This window comes from Lepisosteus oculatus, chromosome 15 (assembly GCF_040954835.1).
Source record: "Lepisosteus oculatus isolate fLepOcu1 chromosome 15, fLepOcu1.hap2, whole genome shotgun sequence".
NCBI classification, from domain to species: Eukaryota; Metazoa; Chordata; class Actinopteri; order Semionotiformes; family Lepisosteidae; genus Lepisosteus; species Lepisosteus oculatus.
In genome coordinates, this window is record NC_090710.1 from 20,856,863 (window position 1) to 20,882,723 (window position 25,861).

Here is a 25,861-nt window from a genome sequence, read left to right on the forward strand (position 1 = left end):
GAGAGTGGTACTAAATTTAAGTAGTGGTACTCAGTGGCCCATCTATTTATAACCTGGCCCTCCTACTGACATGGCATTCAGAACTATGTATAGAAATACTGTGGGCAGTTTAAGGCTTGTCTATCACAGACAGGCACCAGTTGCAGTTTTTTTCTGGATTAACTTTTTGGATTAACTCAGAGTTTTCTATTCTTCTTCTTTTTCTACATACTGCTTCATCTCTCAGATGATATCTTCCTCTCTGTTTCTAAGCTAGAGTTTCACTTTCCAGGTATAGTACTTGCTTTAGTTTTCTAAGAAAACTGTTGTTTTCATACCTATGAATTCAAACAACACACGTAATCTCCTAAATGCACAGATTACTTTCACATTTTCAACTGAACACAATATGTGAATGTCTGCATACTGTATCTTTCAGGAAATATTGTAAATTGAGACTGTGTTGATCTGAGTTTGAACAGCAATATAAAAACACAAATCTTGTTTTGTTAACTCTTGGTTGTTACAGTAATTATTTCATGCATATCAGTAGTTGATGTAGACATGAAAGCAAAGAATTACCAATTACCTTTAAAAGAAGCTTTAATGTGTAGAACAGTACAAAAAAATATGAAATATTAATTCATTTTTTGCATCGGGACTAAAAAGCCACTAAATTATAACCAGATAATATTTTTAATTTCACTTTAGGAGACACTGTGGAAATGTGACTTATTTAGAATTCTATAATACTACAGTATAATATGATTGTTGGGAACTTGCACAGAACTCTTTTCATCTTTCAAGGTAGACTAGCCACACTTTTCTATAAGGAAGCTGTTCAAAAATGAGCTATTCAACACACTCTACTGATTTTCTCATTAATTAAACAAAGCAAGGCCATGTTCCTGCAAATTGTATTTCATTTTGTCTTTAAAATAATTACAAAATACACATGGCTGCTTGGGAACTATTTTGACAAAACTGTTTTATTTTTAAAAAATAACTTGCATATCTTACTTTCACTGTCTGTTTCAGGTATATTCTAAAGAGAATACTGTAAGCAAGTTAAAAATAATTAAGTTTTGTTTGTGTTTAAAATAAAAAAAAATTGAGTTTTGAATTTAACGTCCCGGAGGATCATTCATTGCTATGGCAACTGCATACCTGTGTTGCTTTCACAGCTGCCGATGCTGGACGTGCTGATAATAGGGGGAGGGCCTCATGCCTTGACCCTGGCCTCCCTGTTAACCAGCTCAGACTCTCACACCGTGCCCACGAATACAGACATTTTGGATGGTGTTGTTTTGAGTAAAAGCCGTCTGAAGAATGGAAAGCCAAAGAAAAGGGGAAGATACTCCACCAGTGAGCATCACATGCTTGCGCAGTTTTGTTTTTATTTAGAATAATGACTAATCGTTTGTGTCTGTTTTTCAATGCATGTTTAGCCACTGTAAAGACACATACTGTACAAAACTAGTTTGTTTTGTATTCAGAAAACAAACAAGAAAGAAAAACAACAACAGAAATAGAAAAACCGGGCAAGTGACGCAGGTTGGCAACCAGGAGGGCCCTTTGGGGAAAAAAGAACCAAAACCTATTTTGATAAAAAAAATAACACTTGCGTAATTTGCCATTCTAAAGCGTGGTCAAACTTCACAGGATTAGTTTAACTACTCGTATATTTCAGATATAGAATACATTTATTTCTCTTTGATTGTGGAAGCTGTTGAAGAGTCTGATTAATGGGTGCTTAAGAAAAAAAAACATTTTCTGTAGTTCTCAATGAGCTATTTTTGTGATTCATTCTGAAATGCTCACCCTAACTTTAGCCATAATTGTATTCCTAACATTAACCCAGATCTTGACACTAACTCTAGGATTTACAGTACTCTGAGCCTGTGATACCCTAGCCCTAGAAGAGTGCTGTTATTTGCAGCTTTTCCTTCCAGATCAGCTTTTAATAACCTAAAGGTACTTGATATTAGCTTAACTGGACTTATTTAGTGTCTTCTTCGAGCTCATCACATTTCAATGCTTTAATGAGACATAGAAAACCTGTAGATACACCAAACTCCACTGAACCAGGACTATTTAAATATAGATATTTATCCTGTTTCAAATAAACAAAGGAAGAAGATAAGAAAAAAAATACATATGAGGGAAGCCATTTGGATCATGTACTGTAGCTCGCTTTGTCGCTGGTATCTAAGTTGTGTGAAGCTTTCATCCAACTACTGTAAATAGCGTGAGAGCCTGATTCACTGAAAACTGAATCTACAACCTAACAGCTGCTTAGAATTGTCAAGCATTCTTGCAGCTTTAAACGAACAGCATCTGAGGACAATCGCGGAGTATTTCCAAAATTGGCAAAGCAGCTGCAATTCCAACACTGAAAAGCCACATCCAGCGCAAAAACAAACAACCCCAAGCATGTTTTTACGAGGAAATTTCGCATACGTTTTAGGTCACGCCGACGAGTATGCGGCGGCCGCGGAGCCAATGGCATACGCTCCGTTACAGTTGAAAGTGGTGGATTACTATGGAGAGTGGACAGCCCTGTGGGAGAGGCAGTTTGCAGCACTGGGTATACCTCACCTGCGCTCGCACACTCTGGTGCACACAGATCCGCTGAACAAGGTAGCATCGCCCACTGTACATTCAATACATCTGTCGGCTATGGAGCTATTTTATTGAAGCTAAAATATTTCAGATAATGTTTATGCTCATTTTGCTTGTACATATACAGTACAGCACATGGAATGAGAATATTGTCAGATATGAGATTTGCCAAATTTCACTTTTCGCATTACTTTTCTTAGTGCAGCGTGTAGGGTAGCCATGTAAAATCGATTCTGTAATTCATGTGATAGGGGCATGAAACATTAATTTATGGGGATTAAATGTTTAAGTGCATACTACAGTATTATTGTAATAAAAACTAAACTATATATTGTAAAAAATACTACACAGCTTTTATTTTGAATGATTCTGCCTTTTAAAAATTATAATTCTACATACGTGGCAGTTTCTTTTAAAAAGTGCAAAAAAATCTGTCGTATAAAGAAACCCAAAAATAAAATATTTTGTAATATTAAAAATGGCTAAGTAACTAGTGTTTAAAGATACTCACCTGTCACAGTTAAGCATCTACAGTTACGCTGGAAGAAGCTCTGGTCTGCGTCACATTCAAAAACAAATGTTTGCCATTTTAACTAAAAGTAGAAGAAAGGTGTCAATAAACGTTGTACAAAATCAAAGAAACTGAAAGAAGAAAATCCTATATTTAATATATTAATAAACATATGATAAATTAAATGCAAAACACTACTTACAACTGGTGTGCGGTTTGGTAATACATTAAAGTAAGAGAGGTGACAGCGTAAAAAAAAACTGGGTCATTTCGAGTCCACAGATTCACTGGGAAATAGATTAGATTATGATTTGAGATTATCTGCCTGTAACAGGTAGAGGTGTGAAGTCTGAGAGAAGTAGGAAAGTGTGATCCAAGATCAAGGATAATCTTGGTTTCTGAAGTCTGTCTGGAGTAGGACTATAACACCTGGAATCCCTATGACAGACTGACACAGCTACCTACAGTAGTTGAATTTACGGTATTTAGGCAATTAAAAAGTGTTGGCAATAATTTTTTTTCTGTTATTCTTGTTTCCACAGAAAGCCTTGCAGGAATTTGTTTTAAAGTATGAACGCTTTAAGGAACTACAGTACCTCCCAGAACAAATTTATATTGATGATGAAAATGCCTTTTTCAATGACAACCGTCTTGGCAAGAAAGACAAGAAGAAGCTTACAACTAACACCAGCCTTAGGAAACATTTGTATTTCAGCTTGCCAGGGACAAAACTCAGTATGGACTTCTTTAAGGAACAGGTCTGGTTTGCTTTCTGGTCAGAATGACTGGACTGATTCATTGCTGTGTTCTTATTCTAAGTGGCATGTTATTTCAGTAACTGTTACTGTGTTTTAAGTCTTAACTAACAGTGTGCATGAGACTGCTTACACATTTATTTTCATTTTTCTTTTTGTGAGAATTTATGTTTAAACATGCATAATATATTTGAACTAATAAACTACTTAAGTATTTATGCAATTACCTTCCAAAAGAATAGTGTTCCTTGGTTTCATTTGCAGGATTCTTTAAAAAAGTATAGTTTTTAGGCAAATCTGTTTGCTTTGTGCAAAGGAGCTGTGGCGGTTTTGAAATCAGCCTACAGTATGTGATTTTCAAAGCTTCTTGAAATATTTTCTTACGTTAGCAATTTGTTAGAAAGAAAAATCTGCTTTCTTCATTCCTATAAACAGCACTTCATCTTCAACTGACAGTGGTCTTGCCCCAGCATGTGTTATCACATTTGTAGGTTCAAGATTATTTGTTTTGTTATGAATGCCAATCCAGGGAATTTCACTTATTTGCATAAACACTTCTTTTGATTTTGACTCACATGAGTTGTGAAATTAAGGCAATCCTTTATATACGGTATACAATGAAAAGTATATGAATTAGGACAGTGAAGCTAACCTGTAACTTTTGTTTTGTACTAGTACAATTTGTATTTTAGATTAAAAGATTTACATGAAGCAAAAGTATAGAATTTCAGCTTTTGTTTTGGGTAATATTTTGCCATGTTAAAATAATGTAAGTTGTTATATTCACCCCACCATATAAAATTGTTCAGCTTTTTTTAGAATTTCACCGTAAACCCATATTTTAGATTGACTTTAGCTTTTTTTAGAGATAATCCTACAAAACAGATAAAACTGAGGATTGTATTTCTTGTTATATGGTCAGTTCTGCCATCTACAGTATGGATTGATCTTATTAATGAATAGTACTTCATTAGTTGTACTTTATTTGACCATCGTTAAATCAAGAAATCAATGCACACAGACTTAATTTTTGTTTGTTTTACTGCAGTAGCTTCATATGAAGTTAGGGTTAGGGTTAGGATTAGGGTTAGTTTAAAACAAAATTCAGTGTGCCTCAGGCATACGCAGTTGTGCTTCAATGCACTTATTGGTTTCTCATAAGAAGGCAGCTTGCCATATTACTGTGCTGTATATGACCAAACAAACGTCCTCACAAAACCCTGAGCCATGTGTGGTGGTTGTGAAATAATTTCAAGTTGCAGAACTTCTAGACATAAGACATAAGACAGTTTCAAGACTCCTAGACAAAAACTAGAGTGGTGTCTCATACAAGTTATAGTCCTGCTCTGCACTGTCTACCAGATTAGTCCCAGCCTTGCAGCGACTTTCATACTGTGAAGCAGCTAATCTACACAACAGCATGGGGCAGTTTGACCTTTGAGAAATAAATCATATTGACTAATGACAAATATCTAATTGGGAGTGGAATGCTTGTTCTTTTTCAAAATAAATTAATACAATTAATGTTTTCTTTCGGAAACATTAACTTGTCATTCACCCTTTTTTATTTTAGGATGTTAATGCTTTCCAGCAAGAAATGACACTTTATTTTCCTGGAAATGAGATTTAAATTATTTCTTTCTGTCCTGACCAGGTGTGCAAATACCACCTCGAAAACCTCCTGTTCAAAGGAACAGTGGAGAGAATTATTCCAGTTTTAGGAACTCAGTCACCTGCATTACAAGTGACAGACAACCAGAGAAAGGCACAGTACTTCAGAGTGGTGCTGCAGAGTGGAGAAACTATTGAGACGAAGCAGGTGGTCCTGGCAACAGGTCCCACTAGGACCCAGATGGCCAATGTTCCTTCCTGGGTCAGTGCAATCGGTGAGAGTTACCCAGAGGACCGTCTCCAGCACACAGTGCACCTAATGCACGGCCAGCAGCTCATACAGCAACAGGAAGAAAAACGAATTAGCGAGGAACCGGAGGCAAACACCAGAGGTTAGTGAAAAAAGTGGTATCGCATTTATTCATTTCAATTACAGAAGAACCTGAGGAAAACACCCGAGGTAAGTGAGAAAAGTGGTACTGAATTTATTCATTTCAATTATAGAGGAACCTGAGGAAAACACCAGAGGTTAATGAGAAAATGGTGTCAAATTTATTCATTTCAATTACAGAAGAACCTGAGAAAAACACCAGAGGTTAGTGTGAAAAATGGTACTGACTTTATTCATTTCAGTTATAGAGGAACCTGAGCAAAACACAAGAGGTTAGTGAGCAAAATTGTATTAAATTTAAATGTATTCAAGCTTAATCCAGTTAGTTCAATAGTTCAATGTGAACAAGGAGTGGATTCCACCTCTTCTAATCACCTAATCTCCTCAAGTTACTGGCTCAATTACGGTCATGATTTATTAACTTGAATTATTTTTAAATAAAGAACGGAAATCAAAATCGTGGCTGTTTTTGACCTTATTTTTTAACCTGAATGTAAAAATCAGAAATGCTATAATGAAACGCATGAGAAACAGGCACACTGAGCTAGAAATTCTGTACATGTCAATTACAAACTTGAGTTCCAATGGTGGTACAGAAATCTGAAACTAGCTACAGGTCTTGCCCATGTGTGCATCACACACTATAATTGTCATTTCAACAAATCAAACCTTGCCGAATAATGTAACACAATCTACTGTATAAAAAGCATACATCTAAAAGTTTGGATGATTTGGAACAGTTGAATTACAGCACGCTCGCAAACAAAACTATACTTGCCGTTAACTGACAATTTTTATAATCATATAAAAACTCAATTTATTTTCCAATACCTAATGCTATTGCTTACTCTAGCTGACATTTGTTACGTTTACGCAGCCTTTGACGGTACATTATGAAACCAAACAGCAGTAATTAATCCACGTTGCAAATGGTTTCATCAATTTCCCTACGGGATTAATAAAGTATTATCTATCTAAACGCTGACAGAAAAGCCCAAAAGAAAGTGCTCCGCGGCTCTCTTTGCAGCTCCACCTCTTGTGTGCCGGAGAGGAGAGAAGGTGATGGTGATTGGAGGAGGCCTGACGAGTGCGCACGTCATCTCCCTCGCCCTGCAGCAGGGAGCTTGTCATGTGACCTGGGTCATGCGAAAACATTTACAGGTGTGCGCAAAAACAGTCGCGCGTTGGTTCTTGGGTAGTGTAGGTTTTCCTAACTTTTCTCACTATTGCGTACTACATCAGCATTACAGGAGACTTGCATTTACTGTCACTGTTAATATTACCAATAATTCTAACATATTAACTTTAATGTGGTCAAGAACGTTCTCTTTGTTTTTCAGACATAGAAAGACTCATACTTTTGTGAACGTTAAACCAGATTTAATGGTAAAGTAGTACTTATACACCTAAATAATGATTGATACAACATCTTCAAATCTTTTGTTCCCTTGGACAAAACGTTTTTTTTTTTTGAGTGTTCAAAAAATTGACCCAAGAGTTAACATACATCTCAAGACTTCATCCCCTTTTAAAATTATTGTTAGAAAATATCAGTGTTTGCAATTAATCCACGTTGCAAATGGTTTCATCCTTCCAAGTAACTGCCGATCCTTTATTTCATTCATTTATTTTAAAAGGGAAGGGACAATGTAGATTATATACATGACTGTTTTTAAGATAACGAGTCTGTGCTTTCTAATATTGTTTATCACACAGCTCTTTGGCTGTGCATCACATAGCCTTTTGTTAGAAGGGTACACTCAAACCAAATATCAAAGACCTTCAGAAGCAGAAGTCCACAGCTGAAACCTCTGTGTGCTTATTCGAATTAGTGTGAGGGACGTGCACCACCAAATGTTGTCTGGAGCGCCCCAAATGTTGACTCTTTTGCAGCTGAAGCAGTTTGATGTGGGTGATGTCGAGGCTCTAATTGGACGCTACTCCCACATGGAACATGGCATAAAGTTGGATGGGCTGGCATACCTCCGTCAGTTTTATAACGAGAGGAGTCTGCACAGGCGTCTTGCAATGATCCGCCGCGCCAGAAAGGGAGGTGCAGTAACCCCAGAGGCCTACGAGCACCTGCAGCCATTCCTGGCCAGTGGAAGTGTGACTGTGAAAACCTACTGCCAGGTACTTTTACAATGCAACATCATTTTTGTTGTCAGCTCCCGAACAGTTGATCAGCATCATGCATTTTAAATTCTTAAACTACTAGTATTTTACAGCAGGACTTGCAGATCTGACAAACAGAACTTATTTTTTCCATTGAAAGCTTTTATATTGCCAACCAGTTGTTCAGAGAGACTCATTTTATTCGATTTAATTTTTTCTTATTTCCTATATAGTACTGTGATGTTTGTATTGAATAATTCTTTGTTTCTGCTATTTCTTAACTGTCAACTTCCTGTCATGTTAAAAACACTTTATGACAGTAGGCGTTTGTGACAATAAGGGTGGCAAAAGGTTACAGTACGTACAAATTTTATTGTTTGTGATAGGACAAATCAGCTTTCAGAAAGCATTTTGGTTTATTGGAATGGTGACAAATGATGAACAAGCAAAATATTTTAAATGCATGTGAGTAAGATATGTTAACAAAGACAAGAAACATCAATAATATGATGGTGGTACAAACAAGTATTTTAAAGGGACGTTTTCAAAGGTGAATGCTTCCGGCTGTTGTCAAACCCTTGTAATGGAAAATAGCAATACACACTGCTAGTTAGGTTTTAGGGCTGGACACTAGAGGGCATTGTTGTTTGCAGTTGTAACTACATTCTGAGATTGCTTCAGTGTAGATATTCATCAAGTTTTTTGCTGCTAAACCTGAGTAGTTCTTGTCTGGTTTCCTCATTAAACATTACAAACTGCCAAGGGAAATGACCACTGCCACTGTTGTTTTATCTGCTTCCTTTTGGCCTTGTGTAGGAGAACTTGCAATCCCGTTTAATACAAGATAAAAATTTCAAAAGCTGCACGCTTGCTATACTGTAGATACAAATGATACTGTGTGGCCTTCTCCCCAACCATGTGCAGTTCCATTCCACAGCCTGGACACTGAAAGGCAATTGATGTTCTACTCACAGCCAGACACAGCTTACTCTGAAAGTGAACATGGTGGCCATTCATTTTAGCAGGATGCAAAGGTCCAACAAAACCATACCTCAGTATGTAGCTGCTTGCATGACTTGAAATGTGAATTTGGAGAAAATATTAGTAGACCAAATAATATACTACACATACTTTCTAGTTCTAGAATAAGGGAAATATTGTTCTTGGAGCCTGCCCTTAGTTGACAAAATCCTATGGTGTGCTTGAAAGTCACTAACACATTTTGTAGAACAAATAGTCACTTTTTATAGACAAGATAAAGGGCTTCCATTAGCAGAGGCTCAAAAAGAGATTGGTTGCGAGCGTCTAACACCATGTGTTGTACAGGTAGGCTGGACCTCCATAGTAGAGACGTCTTGAGCCCAAAAGGACCTGGGCAGCCAATAAATGGGCTCCAGAGGTCTTTCCTTCAAGCTTGACATGACGCAATGGAATGGTTGCCAAATACACTTTTAAAGTGAATTGCCCTGATCTGACCCAGGCCCAGACTACTTATGAAACAGTTTGCATTTATGAAAGTAAAGCTGCCTCATATAAGGATCATAGTAATAACAGCTGGTGCTGGTGACAAATTTAAGGTCAGCAGATGTTACCCTTGAGGGTCCAAACCCATTTATGCCACACTGTAGGGTTCTGGTGCCCTCTAAACCTAAGATCCCAGGAAGCCAAATCCACCAGAAACTGTTGTAGTTCTGCAGGCCAAAGCCTCTGTGACCAGTGGGAGCAATGAACGGCGGCACTGCATGTTGTCTCCTGACTTTCTTCAAGTAAGGAGAAGCAGGAAGGATAGCTACTGGTAGCTATATAACTTCCTGCGCAGTCAGGGACTCAATGCTCAGTGGACCATCTTGATCTTTGATTGAGAACCAGAGTGGGCAGCAACTGAACTCTCGTGAGAAGAGACCTTTGACTACACTCCCAAACTGACCCTTCAGGAAAATTCTAATCATAAACACTTGATGTGCTCTTGAGCCCTTCATCCCTAAGACAAAGAAAAGCATCTGTAGCATTCCCATGAGGCAACGTCCTTCCATGGACTTCCATCCATCCATTTTATAAATGCTTTATATAGTATGGGGTTGTGGGAGATACCAGAGCCTAGGCAAGCAATGGGCACAAGGCAGGAAACACCCTGGACTGGACACCAGTCCAGTGCAGGGCACACACAAATGCATACTGTACATGCACATGTTCATGCCAGGACCAAGTTCCCCACAAGCCAATGAACATACCTCTGTGCCTGTGGACTGTGGAAGGAAACTGGAGCACCTGGAGGAAACCCATGCAAACTCTGGGAGAAAATACAAACTCCAGGCAGACAGCAACCCAGGAACTGAACCCAGGGCCTCAGGGCTGCAAGACAGCAATGCTAACCACTGCTCCACATGTGGAAATTTTATCACCAAGTATTATTCATCCTAGCCTGAAGAAAAGGACACCAGTCAGACATCTGTGTTGAAGAAACTGTCACGTCATCGGGATGAAATAGTAAGGAGAGATGAACAGATAACTGGCAGCTGGGGAAAGGAGACTTTTGGAAAGCGAACATAAAGATCTGACAAACAAAGCCATTCTAGTTAATGTTGAAGGTGCTCGCAAGCTTTGCCAGTCTGCTATCTCTCTTCACTGAGGTTATGGTATTGTTTCAGGCCACAGTCACCTTAAAAAAATCAGTTTCTTAAGTATTCTCACTTTGAGATGGCTTATTGAGATTACTAAATTAAAGACATGTTTCAAGGATTGTTTGAATAGGGACATGAATGAAAACCCAAGATCCCAGAGACCACAGCTGGCATTTCATGACAAATTAACTGGCTAAGGTGATTTTAATAGCATTTGTTCAAAATCTTCACATCCTGATGAACTGTGACTCTCCAGGACCCGGGGCTGCCCAATCGTGTCCTGAAATTTTTGTACTTGTAGCTGCCTACACTGTGACAATACCAGGCTTTTCAACAACCACGACTGAATGACTACATTCATATTTCCATTGCTTGCTGAATAATCCACAAAATTTTAAAACAGATTTCCATTCAAATTATGATTTATACTGCACTTTAACCACAAAGAGAATTCCATTGAGATTCCATATAGAGGACACACTCTTTCATTGAGGCTGAATCGCCAAAAAATAAACAATACATGATTTCTCATGGCTGTTTTATTTAAACAAACTTGTTAATTTAATCATCTAACTTTTATTTTTCTGTGGGTCCCTGATTTATAGTTAGCTGTAAATGAACAAAATGAACCTGGTCCAGATACTTACAGGCACACAATAAAAAAGCAAGAGAAACAGATGTTACAACAAGAACATCAATTTTCTAAACAGTTGGGAAACATCCAGCATTTCGTACTTCGTCCAAAGGGTATTAAAAAATACTGTAATTCTTCAAAGCTTAAACCCAAAACAAATATTGATATTATGTTTTTCAAGCCTGTATCAATAAAACTGGCTCTTATTCCATTAGGTTGAATGCAGCTGTTTGAAGAAATATTGTTTTTTTTATTTAAATGTAAGTGGAACTGCATCAGAAACCAACATACTGGAATAAATAAAATAGTTAACCTCAGATACTGTACAGTATGTAATTGCCAGTATCCCCAGGGAATAACTATTCCATTAAATGTTCCTTCCAATGTGATCAAGTGCCTCTTATAACATATCCACATTCAACTGCTGGCTGAAAGAGTGCTTAGTTATTTTGCCTTCATGTAAATATGTGAGTGCATTTCCAGGCATTTCCTATGGCATTATAGCTAAATAACATTGCTATATCTAGATTGCTAAACATCTGTTTATTCCTGAGCCAAGCAAAGCATATAAATTGAGACAATTTCCTTGTAGAGCCACCCTTTGCATTATGCTAGAAAGAGACAAGATTGAACATTGTAGAACAAGATAAGCATTCAGGTCTGATGAATTGTAGCCCACTGCAGGCACAGAAAGGTCTGGTTATTTGAGGACATGCTCCCATGTGCTCAAAGGTGTTTGCACACTCAGCGGTTGAGTGGCAAGCCATCAGAAACTATCATACTGCCTCAAGGCCAAGAACAAAGCAGTACTACCATAAGGAGTTTTAAATACTGTACATGGTGAATGTTGTGGGTTCTGGGAAAGAAATCGTTCAGGAAAAGTGCCTAGAAATCAAAGCTCTTGATAGTGAAAGCAAAACCAATCAATAGATTGCAGCCCAATTTCACATTTGACCCATTTCTGCAGGTAAGACTGCATTTGAAGGGTTCATCATGATACTGTATATTGGCGTATGTAGGACCAGAGGCAGTTTGGCACTGTTTAAACAAGGACTGAGACTGAGACAGAAAGCCTTGGACCATGCCATGACATAAAGGTAATGAGGTAATTATTCTCCTCACTCTATGAGAATATATTCTGAAATGTAATGCAGTCATGTGCAAATGATTACTGTCCATTTGAATCTGTACTTTTTTTTTAATCTGAAGGTTACAGAGGCTAAGTGGTCTTACAAGGGACAGGTGTGGAATGTTTGTTTGAGCAGTGGTGAGCACTGGACAGGGGAGAGAATCTGGCTGGCTACAGGCTGTAAACTTGATGTCACTCAAGATCCTTTACTCAGCGATGTCATTAAAGAGTTCCCTATTCAGGTACAACACTAGTAAAACTAAATGTTATTAGACCGCTTGATTCAGAAGACAGAAAGTGCACTCGAATGAACTTGTTTCAGTTTTTAACCATTACTTAGTATATATTTAAAATACGTGTGTTGCTGTTTTATGATGCCACTACCGAAGAACAGCAAAAGGCAGGAGCACAGTGTTATTTTACTTTTAGTGGCAATGTTTCTCAAATTATTGCCATGTTGAGGACTCAGGTGTTTTGTAAAAATTATGGCACAACTTCTGCCAAATTTCTATTTCAAAAGAAAGCTGAGAAAAGTAAAGCAAAATGATTTATGAACAGTCTTCATTTAAGACACCAGTGTAAATATTTGTCAGGTAACTATATAGTTTTGTTGCATTTCATTAGAAGCATCGTATGGAAAAATGAACTGCCTGACATGTCAATAAATGAAATTGTTCTTCCTGTTTTCTGGGTTCTTTGTCACAGGTCCTTGACGGTTGGCCTTCAGTCTCCGAGAATCTGCAGTGGGCACCTGGCTGTGCCCTCTACCTGATGGGACAGTATGCTGCACTTCAGGTTCTGAAACTTACTTAATGTACACATGGCTTTGGGAAATTGTTGTACTCATTGCACACAATAAACCTAATCTGCATTTAATACAAAGTTGGTAAAGTAGTAGAAAATACTATAGCGGGCACTTTAAGTACATTTTTGATTGGAACCAATTGCACTTGCTGCCTTTCTCATGCAGCTCAGTATACTGTACTGTATAGTGTAACTCCTAGTTATGTTTATGATCTCACTGCATGTGTATTTTTTTATTTTGCGACTTTGTTTTGAAGTACTGCACTTCTTAACAACAGAATATGAACATTTTCCTGCATGAGTGCAATAGAAAGTTTATCAATAGTATTTTTGTTATTACTCATAAGACATATAATCCATTATCAGACAGCTCTGGAGAGAGGGTAAAAGGTGGTTCAGTAGGACTCACACCTTATTCTCTGGGACTAAAACACCAGTATGAAAAATACCACATGAGCTCTGTATATCAAAATTATTGTCTTTTTGTAAGTGGGGGTAGCTGGTTATTTCTAAATTGCAAAAAGCCATTTTCCTTTAATGATTAAAAATGCAAAATGGTGTTTTATCATCCTGTTGTGCGTATGAGCATTGCTTCCTCTTTAATCCTGTTGTGTTTTTATGAGTACAGATTGGGCCTCATGCTGTGAATCTGGCTGGAGGTCAGGCAGCGAGTGCGCGGATTGCGAAGGCCATTCTCAATAAGCACCGAGCCGCTGGCGAAGAAAGCACAGCTCCAGACAGACACCTGGCAGCACAAACACGAGCTGAGGAATACACTCGGCAGATGCATGGACTAATGTGGCTGTGATATCGTGAGACTAGGTCACGATGAATGTCTTCCCCCTGAAAACAAATCATCACAAATTCCATTTGAACGGAAAAGACTTTTCAAAGCCCTCTAAACCCATAGCCACAAATGGATTAGGTTCACAAAGACTGTGAACAAATTTTATGATCAATTTTCATGTGAGATTAAGAGTGTATTGTATTACCCCATATAAGGTGGCTCCCCCCAGTCTCTTTAACCACATGGTCACGCTAGGGCACACTTCAGTTACTCTCTCTATCCCCCTTTCCCTCTCTCCCCTAGTGATCAGCACTCACACTATAAACTAAAGAGTAATAAACCCCCCCTTTGAGGGAACTGAACTCCTGTTGCTGAAACCAGGCTGGAGACAGGAGGGAGGTTTATTGCCCTTTAGTTCACAGTGGGTATGCTGGTCACTAGGGGGGAGACAGAAAGGGGGGACAGCGAGTGAGAGTGACCGCACAGTCCCGTAGCACAACATGTAGAGAAAGAGAAGTGTGGGGGAACCCCCCTTACACCCCCTTAGGGTAAGGCAGGAGGAAACAGATGCAAGTCAGGGTCAAGGCTGTAAAGGAAGTGGGGCAGTTTAACACCAGGGGAGAGCGGAACACTGCAATATTTTAAAATAATGCCTAAATTGTGGCACCTTTATGTGTTGTGTTGTAAATAATGTGCATTATATTACTGCTTTACTAGAATACTCCAACTAAAACATTAAGGGGTGCCCCTGCTGTCTGTATAATCACATACCAGACTGGAGAAATCTGTAGGTTATTTTTACAGCTTTGGTTTCTTGTAAAGTAATGCTGCTATCATCAATGAGGAAGCAGTGTCTCATAATTACGTCTTACTAAGACCTACTACTGTACCATGTCAGTCCCATGCACTTTCTCGAGTCTGTATTACACTACGATAAGCTGTTTATATTATAAATAAAACTGCCATAAAGGTGAATCTAATTGAATTATTTTATGTAATAAAGATGATTATGGTAGCTTTATTTGTTTTGTATGTTTTGTACTACCTGGTAAATTATTTAACAAAGCATAAAGGTTAAAGATGTAGAAGATCAGATTCAACTCAATATGGCTGTGCTTAACGCTGGCTGGCTCTCATTTGCGACAGAAACATCAGTCTGTTCAGTAACTATTATTTAAATTTATGGATCTACTGTAAGTTTATAGGAAAATTAAAAAGTCTGTTTTAAAATATTTTTGAATCGCCTTTTTTCTCAGACTGTAAAGAAAATGTAGCTGGATGGCTTGATGAAAGAAACGACCTGAAGAATCCAACGCTGATAAAACAATCACTATGCACAGTAATTCAGGTCTGAAAACGCATTATCGTACTAAGATACTTTTTATCTTGGGTATATGGTCCTGTTGAATGCTGATATAAATATGTTTATAAATTCCTTATCAACATGTTCTGAATTTATCAGAGCTTGTTCGGGTATGAATAACTCTTGTTACTGTAATTTTTTCATTCTCGTGTTTAAATGTCTCATTTAATAAGCTAAAACACGGTCAGTTAACCTGGAATCACGTGGCACTTAATATGCAAATTATGAGGAAGAGGGAAAATGCTGAGTCACGATCTACGACAGATGACAACAAAACAGTCGTTCAATTGATAGTTATTAATATACTGTAGCATTATTTTAAAAACTGTTTCATAAAAACGACGGGTAAGTTTTGCTGCTTGAAAATCTTTCGATCAAATAATGTACCGTAGCTATACTGTCAATATTGTAATCGACGTTACAGAACTTTTAAAGTATTTAATGTTTTAGGATATATATTAGTAATAAAGGGGGAAACTTCTGATCGTGTTCATTTGTTTCCATTAGGACAAGGGTTCTTGTTTTTGGTTAATCAGAAAAGGTAACTGTCTCCTCTCTTCATGCTGCAGTACAAGCCTCAACTCAACTTTAACCAGTTTATTGAATATTCAAACGATAATAAGCAAGATTAATACAGCAAGTAAGGAGCTGGTTGTATCAAAATTCTGGAATGGAGCAGATTTTAATGTCTGGAAGCTGAGTATCCCTGCTGTAGAAATTGTTATTGCATACATCTGGCAAACATTATAGTGGACTGAATTGACTGAACAACATTATGTAATTTCTCAGGGAACAGACATTAACAATAAAAGCAGGAGGTGTAACAGTAAGTGGCTTCTGGAAAATACCTAGCATGTCACTTGTAAACAGGACCTGAAGAATTTAGTCAACCATTAATATAATCTTTAGTCTATATATCTTGTTATTAAAACTATGGGGTCAGCTGAATTTTGCTATTGGAATTTCAAAAGTCTAGGCAGAACAAAATAACTGAAACCTATTTGGAAATGTGTTTTTTTTTTATCTACCTGGAAGGCATGCAGGCTTTTGTAATTCATGACTATTCTGAAAAAAAGATATCTTCATTCGAGCATCTTTTTTTCCCCGTTGTGTCATCATCTCTGTTCATCGCTGTAAGGCACCCTCTGATCAGCAGGTGTAAAGAAGAGGGGGAGAACCTTGTCTAACGAAATGGGAGTGAGAGAAGTTGTGAAGACCGCCATTAGCGTTGAACAGTCAGAGGGAGTGGGCGCGCGTGTTCGCAGAAGCATCGGCCGCAAAGAGGTACTGTAGTACTCACATTCCTTGGCAGCCAAGCTTAAAAAAAAGTTATTCAATTAGGTAGCTGCGATAGCGTGCGTAGGCTGCAAAGGAAAAAGTAAAGGTTTATTGCAGGCTGAAAAGAAAAGAAGAGAGACAAAACATTTCAGTTGTGGAGCCTTCTTCAGGTGTCAGCTGACATCTGAAACATTGAAATGTTGTGTCAGTTGACACCTGACACCTGAAGAAGACTTCACAGCCTCAACATTTTGTCTCTTTTCTTTTCTTTCCAGCATGGGATAAACCTTTACTTGTTATATAAGAGATGCAATTAGAGAATGCAGAGACAGCTACTTCAGTGTCGGGTTTAGTATGGACATAGATTTCAGCATCATCAGCACAGAAATGATAATTCAGATCATGTGATTAGAATATCTGATTAAATGTATACTTCCCAGTATGGAGCCTTGGGGAACACCAGACTTAACGAACCCAACTTCAGACCTAAAACCCAAAATAGAAACAATGTGTTGGCAATCAGCAAGATATCGATATATATATAAGAAGATCATTAGTAACTTTAACAAAGGCAGTTTTTGTGTTGTGTGACTGTCTGAAACCAGACTAGAAGGGTTCAAAGAGATTATTTACCGTGAGGTGACAGAGTAATTGTATAGCTACAGCACTATGGTGCAGACACCTTTGTCACCTCTGAAACCTGACATCTGAAAACACCTGGTGTCAGACAAACAATTAACACATATTAATTACTACTTGGAAGCATCGTCACTGCAAGTTTTAAAGCAACAAAATGTGAAAACCGTAGGGGTCAGAATGCTTTGCATAATATTGTATATGTTACATTCTAAATTGGGGAAAGTACTACATATTGCTATCATTCTTTTAACACATAGCATTTTTGTTTTAGACAGAATTTGTATTATTTCTCTCGCAAAAGTGGCAAGATTTCATGAAGTACAATTCCCCTACGGTCTGAATTAAAGTGCAGGACATGGCTACACATGAGCTGTAATTAACTTTTTTATTTCAATACTAACATTTAGATATTATAATAGTGAACTGTGTAGCTTTGAGAGATTGTAGTATTTACTCATATACAGTAGTGGTAGCTATTAAATTCATTATCTTATCTTTGATTACAGCTTGGCAATATAGACCCTTTTTTGATGTTAGATGAATTTAAAGTCTGCAAGCCCGCTGGGTTTCCAGACCACCCACACAGAGGATTTGAAACAGTAAGTGTTTATTGTTAATCTTGTATATTGTTTGTGTTGTATAACATAGAAACAAGGGAGACATACAGTACTTGATTTGAATCTGCTTTTGTTATACAGCACTGTGAGGCCATTGTTAGGATGTTTTTGTGTAGGAGCAAGTATGTATTATAAACCTGCTAAAGTAGTAAGCCCTAATTGATAATGCTTTGGAAGCCAATTGAACAATCTTTTGCATTCTTTCAGATTTCACAGTTCATGCTACTATTATATAATGTTCCAAGGTTCTGCCTTAGTGTTTTTTGATGCCGCTTGGGGCAAAGGTTCTAGGTACTGTAGGCCCTTAGCCCAGACACTACACACACAAGATTTAAAGTAAAATAATAGTTCATTAAGTGATATTAACAATAGCCTTGCCATTTTTCTGTCACAGTGCTCTTCTCACTAGGATATATATAAGCATCCTTTCGTTGTGGGGAAAAATACATCTCTTCTGGCTTTTTAGCTGGGAAAAATAAGCTGCTGTAATAGGAAATAGCTTTTCCAGGTTTCATGCTGTGAAAACAAACAGCCTGCACTATAGAAGCAAACTCACAGAGGAGTGGCTCTTCAGCCTGGAGATTGATTCAAAGAGTTTCTCCTGTGCTGGGGCACAGGCTGAGAAGATGAACTGGTGGAGTTAATTCTCAGTTTTCTTTTCCTGCTCGTCATCATATCCTTCTCGTTTGGCACTGTTGCCTGCTTCAGTGATTGCTGGCATCCTGTCTCCTGTGAGCACGCATCGCCATCTTAGGTAGGGATAAAGCTTCAAACACAGAAAGAAAGGTCTATGGGGAATATACCACCCTTCGAGGACTCGGTTCTGCACGGTGTCAAATTTTCCAGCTAGGTTTTCCAGCTAAAGGCTAGAAGTAGCTCATGTGAAGTTGCAGAAATAAAGATGAAAATAAATATCTTCATCACAAATAGTTGAGTTTGTCTGCTAAATAAAAACATTTTACTCATCACAGACCTCTGGAGACAATGCTTAACTGAAGGACATTCAAATAGTTTTGCAGTTCAGATATTTTAATAACCAATCATTTCTCAATGTAGTCACAACATTTAAATGCAGTTAGCTTTCTTGAAACACACAAAACTGACTTCATATATTGAGGTAGATAATTATACTGTTATCAAACATGGAGGCTTTGTAAACTGGCCTATTTAAACTGAAAAAAACCATGTATCTTTTTCCCTGCTGTTTTTCTTGGATGGGTTTATGCTCTCAGACCAATAAGATGTGAATCAGTGGTCACGGGTTTGTGTGGCATGTAATCAGTTAGCAGTAACCTTTTAAAATTCCAAAAGATGCCTGTCATAATCTTGCCAGCTGAGACCATGGTGCTTCTTTCAGACATTGTTTCCATTCCATTAATTCAGGCTTGATCTCAGATTCCCTGTGAGAACTCTTATCAGTAGTAACTAGATAAGACTGCCCTCTCAGGAGATGATCTTTCATGCTCAGGTTTCAAGCTAGCCACCTGGCAGAAGCTTCTGATAGTCCCAGATGTTCAAGGTTAATAGTATCAATGTTTCCCACAGTATGCAGAACTACTACGAGTTCTCTAACCTTGATTTCATGATTATTGTGTTTTCAAAAGTGGAGATTGCTTCAGGACTCGAAGGCCATCCAGATATGGGATCATATTTGATTACTTCTTAGTGTGTTTAAACTCTGTTGCCATTCAGAGATGGGGATCATCTGCAAAAATTAGAGATTAGCTGCTAGCAGCATAACAGTTTTCTTTTTCTTCTGTAGCCAAAAAGTCTTTTACAGACTTCATGTTTTCCTCTTGTAAAGTATACAATTTCAGATCTTTTAAGTGACAGTTTGTACTGGACATGTGTGATTTATCTATCTCTGTAAAACTAATTTGTATTAGGTGGAGAGGCATATCACAGAGATTTTGTTTTTCTTGTACTTCAAATCTCTCATTTACCTTGTGATATCCTCTCTTGATATATATGTGCTTTTTTTTACAGAATGTATTCTGTTTTCCACATGTCAATATAACACTAGCACAACTTTCAATTAAACTAGGAAGCAATATTAAAAAGCTGGCTTAGTAAGCAGGCTTGATAGCCTAAATAAGTTTATTTAAATTTGTAGCTAAAGAATAAAAGTTTTCAAAACCACCAAAAAGACCTTGAGAATGTCAAAATATTTTGCGTTTTGTAACTTGTAAGTTTTGTAAGCTGCAAACCAGATCAATCATAAGATAGTCCCAGATTTCATTTGTTTTTTTTCAAATGGAACATGTAGAGAACGCCAAATAATTATTGATGTATTAATTGTTTGATTGATTGCAGGTCAGCCAGTGCCTAGGAGATATTCACTGAAGCTAAATTTTGTCAACACTAAGGCCTTAATTAAATCAAAACTGTGATCATTGTTAATACTCAGAAGGTGACTTTCTTAACGCTTCTTGACTTGACCCTATTTTACAGTCACAAATTCATGAATTTGGAGCTCAGCATCTTGAACACCGGAAAGTTGCCTGCCAATGTGTAAGAGCACAACAGGCTTTGCTTATGATTGCTCCTAAACCATTGTCAAATACACATTCTTACAACACAGATCTGTCCAGTCCCAACACAGCTGGGTTTAGAAGTTTCTGCTATAGACAGGATAAGAAATGGATAAAGATCTTCATAGAATACTGGATGATATTGTGAACAAAATCAAACAATTATAGTGCGATGTGAGCAAATTACAGAATCAAGGGCACAATTATTGATTATTTTACAAACTACTGTATGTCAATCTATATCCCATATCAGATCACCGGCCTACTACAGTTGCAAATTGTCTTTTTGTAGAACATAGAATTCTAGCAGTACTTCACACTGATCAGGGATGACAGCTTGAATCTGATCCAATTAAACAACTTTGCCATCTTATAGGAGTGGTGAAAACAAGCATGACATCATGTCATCCACAGAGTGATGGCATGGTTGAGAGATTCGATTGTATAATGAAAGATCATCTGGCAAAACACCTTTAAGAAAACAAACTTGAATGGGACTCACTTCTTCATCAGGTTGCTTACAACACAGGTGTTCATGCTAGCACTGGTTTTATTCCTTTTTTTCTTGCATATTGATGTAAAACACACCTAACCATTCATTGCGTCCTTGGAGACTCAGTGACTTCAGGTGCACCAGTACATGTGCAGAATGCCCCTCTGTCTTTATTAAAATTCTTAAAGTTCCTCTAACTGCACGTGCATTGGAATGACTGATAAGCTACCTAAAACAAAAATTCCACTAAGATACAGACAAGTGGTGTCATGTTTACAATGAAAGGGAACTTAGTGTGGCTCAGTGACTCTACCTACTCTTGGAACAAAGTCGCACCACTAAGGAAGGGACCTTTCCGTGTGATACAGTGACTCACTGCAAAAGACACAAATTCTTCACTGCAAAGTACAGAAATTCTTCAGTTCTGTACAAAATTGTGGACCACAAGAAAAACACAATGCAACAGGGCTTAAAACATACATAGCCAGGGAGAAGCCTACACCATCACCTGTAGAAACCCAGCAGACGTGGACTAGACATCAGCATACTAACATCCTATCCATCCAAGCATTGTCCCAGGCCTACCTCCTAGTGGAACACAACAATACCTCAGCACATGGCAGTTCCTCCCTACAATTGGTGTCACGATCGCTACTCTCCCTCTTAAGGGCGCTCCAGCCCTTCCTCATTTTCCCCCATTGCTTACACCTGTTCCTTTGCCCAGCCCCTCTTTAGTTCCACCTTTAAAGCCAGACGCAGGCGTTTGCCCGGCGCTTCTCATTGAATCCCGTTTCGTGAGAGCCCGGGGTCCTGCCGCGTCTCGCTCCGTTATGGTTTTAGTTTCCTGTTCCTGATTCCCTGTCCTGCCGGTCCTGACCCGGTTCTGGTTTTTAATTACTTTGGATGGATCCCCTGGTCTTGGACTCTGCCTCCCGTATTGGATTCCACTTTTGGATCTATGCTTGGATTGTTCGCTCCAGACTCACTTCCCCTGGACACCTGCTCACCTCGGACACGTCCCCCTGTCTCCTGACCCACTCCTGCATGATATTTTTCCCTATTGTTTCTTCACCTTCCGGATCGTGTCGTCCGCATAGGGCCCGGAAAGAACTGTTCTTGACAATTGGAAGCATCACCGGCACCAGGACTTTGCTTGCTTCCCAGAACCCCAGCGTTTTAGAGTCATTACCAGATGATTTCTGGGAAGCATGAAGTCGTTGACACCTTATTATTTAAAGGACTATAATATGGGACTCCAAAAACAATGCAAATTTAGTTTTTGATTGGTGGTTTTGGGATTAACACATCTTATTTTTGGGGTTCGAGCCACCTTGTCCTATGGTCAGGAGGCTACCTATTAACCAAGGAAGTTTAGCCAAACCTATCTTGCCATATATTCCAGACATTCACAATTCAATTCTTGGATGTTGTTGTCCCTAGTGAAATGAAAGTTATTAGTTGAAGTTTGGGAGGGATAACAACGACAAGTCAATCCGACACAGCTGTTCTCAGTCACCCTCATTACGGGAATTAGCTATAGCTATAAAACACCTCCCTTCTCATTTGTCTTAAGCAACCCTGCTCCACTCCACCTTAACCTTGCAGCTGCCCCTTGGTTCACTTCTCTCTGAATGGGGTTCGAGCCTCAACATCCTGTGGCCTGGAGGTTGCCCAATAACCAAGATAGAAGCAAAAACTATTTCCCCAAATATTCCAAGCATTCAAAAAGCATTCAGCTGTTGGATGTTGTTATCCCTAGTGGACTATAGTATGCCTTGTAGTGCTATAACTGGGGAAACAGTATGACTATTTTGCTATTGAACAACCAGTAGCTTTGATCCTACACATTAAAGATATGATTACTTTACTCATTGGTTAAATAACAGCAATTATATTTGAGAAAAAATGTATGAGAGTTTATCCTGATTTCTTAAAATTCAAGGTCCACAATGGTCCATCCAGTACAAATTATAGCTTCAGTTTCAGTATCCAGAATGTTTTTTTTACTTGGTTCATCTGTTGAGATATGTAAATGATTCAAGGTTTTAAGGTGCTCCATTTCCTCTACAGTAACTCTAAGTAACTTTAAGCCAGTAGGGCAAAAAAAAAATAGTGCCTCCATTTTATAATCTTGATCCCGTAAACAGTAATGTACAAATAATACACGCTGTGCTTCAGCTGCAGTTCATCTTTTAAATAAACATCTGTAAAAGATTATAAATAAGTGTGATGTTGTTCAGGAATGTTTGTACATGAATAACTCGAGATTCTGCAACCACATTTTATTACATTAACCTTTTAATCTTTGATAAGTTTTAGGCTAACTTTTGTCCTTATATACCCTGTAAATTAGACTTCTAGTGCGACCACTGAAAATACATTATTGGCCCCAAGTGTGCCTGACACAGTAGAGCGGTAAGAGGCATATTTAACAAGAATAGAGGAAATCTCAATAGAGCTAATGGGCTTGTGAATTTAACCAGTATAAAAACACATCCCTATTATAAAAACAGTCAAGGTGAAACCAGAAATCAGCCAAAACATATTAACAAGGCAAAATACATATGAATAAATACAGTAATATTATGTTGCTCAGCTGAACAAGGAACAACTTGGGCTAAGTTATTTGTTTTAAAGTCTTTGAGCTGCCAGATTTTGGTTCATGGATGACACAAGAACTGTGTTAGCCAGAAATGCGTCATCTGTTAAGTAAGCCATGTCTTTGGCTAATCTGTTTGGCTGATCTCGGTTTTTCGTTTGGCTCTTTGTATACAGAGGGAATGTTTTATCCTCTTTTGACTGCACCATTCTTGTTCTAATCGAGAGCACAGTGGGTGTGGCCAGCAATAAACTAAGCTAATAAATGAAATGGAAGAATAAACATAATTTTACCACTCCACTGTAAAGCACACTCATTTTTACTACAGATGAAATAATTAATAATTTCTGAAGACAAGCTGAAGTGAGATTTGGACATGTACTTTCACAGAGACAATCAAAATACTGGCAAACCATCTGGCATGATTAGATTCTTTAGCTTTAATTGGTATTCAGATGTTTATAGACAGTAGGAAAAATGTGGCTGTGGGCTATGCTGCCAACTTACTGTGACTGGCATTGCTCACCCAGTGGTGTACAACTGGCAGAGCACTATGACTATTATAGTGGTAGGGCTGGGATCATTTGGCCTGGTTTCATTCACCACATGTCTCCGCCTTGATGTAAGGCTTGCAGGCGACTGCAGGCTTGCAATGATACATTTGTTGTTCCTCCAATCAGTGTGGTGGTGGAGCTCTGCAACGTATCAAATGGCTTATTGAAGGAAAAAGAAGAGCACAATTGTAAATACAGAAATACAGTAAATAAAGCATGTCATATATGTTCTGCTGTGCTTAAATACACTTTTCATATTTGTATCAATTTGCTACTGTATGTTGATATGTACTCAGATGTGAATGTATTTTGCATTTGCATTTATCAAAATCACCAGTGTTTTCTGTATCTTTGTATAGAAACCTTAAAATTACATAGTTCGTGTAATTGTTTTTGTTATTTACATTTTGCATTAATACTCTACTGTAGGTCACTTACCTTTTACAAGGAGTTTCAGCACATGAAGATTTCTGTGGTCACAGTGGGAAACTGAAGCCAGGAGACTTACAGGTAACAAGCAGCTGTATAGTACTGTACTAGCAGTTTAATATACAAACATGCAGTACAGTATTTTCAAAACTGCAGCATATCTGTATGTAAAACTCTAGAGACCTATGAGACTTCATAGCAGACTTTCAAACCTAACATTTCAATTTCTGTAACTAATGTTTTAAATACTATATATATATAAACAGCCACAAACTTTATCAATCATAATAAATTGTTCAAAAAGTGCTTTACATATGGACCAATTACAAGCACCCATTCTGTGCCATCAACTCACTCCACAGCAGATTAGTTGGACAGCAAAGAAACCAGTTCACCAGTTCAAGTGGTTGTGGGGTGGGATTTAGATGGCCAGAGCTAGAGTGCTGTATGGAATTTAGCCATACACATGTGTTAGCAGCTCTACTTGCCTTTTGGGCAAGTGTTGTTCATGATTAAGACATTTTAAACCTAACTATTGTGTTAACCCACTGAGTGCATTATAACACAGATCTTTAAAAATAGGCAGGTCCAGGCCAATAGACACACCAAACACACGGCTGCAAGGTTAAAAAAAACACCAGTGAGCGCTTTATTTCATTGTGCAGAGGGTTAAAAAAAACCCAAAACAAACTAAAAGCCTAAGTTCCTTCAGAGCAACTAACTAAAATTCTTCTTGAAGTCCCTCTCCATTACAGCCAAGTAGCTAAACTGCTTACCAGCCTCCAAAAAACACTTCTCAAAAGTCTCTCTCCACTGAGACTTTTAACAGAGACTTTGTTGTTTGGAAGATTTTTTCTCTCTGTGAGTCTTCGCCATTTAAACATTTAAAAAAATGTTCACAAAACTCACAGGTTCCTTCAGTCCATGGTTAGTCCTTCTCCCTCCGATGAATAGCAGACAGAAAGGTTCTACCATCTACCCATTAAAGTACCTAAACCATGCCAGTCAGTCAGTCAGTCAGTCAGTCAGTCAGTCAGTCAGTCAGTCAGTCAGTCAGTCACTCACTCAGTCACTCAGTCACTCAGTCACTCAGTCACTCAGTTAGCAACACAGCCCACACCCAAACATGAATAGGTATGGCAGACATCCATTGGCTGACAGAGAAAGCCTCTGCTTCCTTCTTTTTATATACAGGTAGTCACCTGACCAGCCGACATCCTGCAACTGACTTCCTGCAACGGGTCTGGCGACTGAGAGCAGGAAGAGGCCCTAACAAGGCTGCGCTCTCACCCTATGCATTTTCAGTTTAGACTCTTTCCCTAATCATGTTTTTCTTTGCTTCTGTGTGAAAAGTACCTTTCTTTGGGATTAAAAATTTCTAATTCGGCAATGTCCAAAC

The 25,861-nt window shown here is 38.2% G+C and overlaps 2 protein-coding genes across 6 annotated transcripts in view; both read left to right on the forward strand.

Moving 5' to 3' along the window:
- Positions 1-128: 128 nt before the first annotated feature.
- On the forward strand, positions 129-15,191 carry LOC102690838 (uncharacterized). The gene is made up of 10 exons (XM_015363680.2): positions 129-271; positions 1,164-1,344; positions 2,447-2,619; positions 3,655-3,870; positions 5,522-5,870; positions 6,897-7,030; positions 7,763-8,002; positions 12,449-12,610; positions 13,074-13,163; positions 13,801-15,191. The coding sequence occupies exons 2-10, from the start codon at positions 1,170-1,172 to the stop codon at positions 13,978-13,980; spliced, it is 1,719 nt and encodes a 572-aa protein (XP_015219166.1). The 5' UTR covers positions 129-271; positions 1,164-1,169; the 3' UTR covers positions 13,981-15,191.
- A 6-nt stretch (positions 15,192-15,197) lies between these two features.
- pir (pirin) overlaps positions 15,198-25,861 on the forward strand; it is a 29,116-nt gene continuing 18,452 nt past the window's right edge. For 2 of the 5 annotated variants that reach the window (XM_006639125.3, XM_015363969.2), the window contains exons 1-4: positions 15,198-15,307; positions 16,479-16,606; positions 17,746-17,838; positions 24,463-24,543. In XM_006639125.3, coding sequence (XP_006639188.3) covers positions 15,292-15,307; positions 16,479-16,606; positions 17,746-17,838; positions 24,463-24,543 — 318 coding nt within the window. In that variant the 5' untranslated portion in view covers positions 15,198-15,291. Of the gene's footprint in view, positions 15,308-15,524; positions 15,668-16,460; positions 16,607-17,745; positions 17,839-24,462; positions 24,544-25,861 lie in introns of those variants that run through there. The other 3 variants (XM_015363972.2, XM_015363973.2, XM_015363971.2) reach the window with 3 other exon arrangements.

Excerpts from the sequence above, each read along its gene's own strand:
- LOC102690838 (XM_015363680.2), top strand. The coding sequence starts at position 1,170 with ATGCTGGACGTGCTGATAATAGGGGGAGGGCCTCATGCCTTGACCCTG. Across the intron at positions 1,345-2,446 it reads AAGGGGAAGATACTCCACCA|GTCACGCCGACGAGTATGCG; the intron begins GTGAGCATCACA and ends CATACGTTTTAG. Across the intron at positions 7,031-7,762 it reads TCATGCGAAAACATTTACAG|CTGAAGCAGTTTGATGTGGG; the intron begins GTGTGCGCAAAA and ends ACTCTTTTGCAG.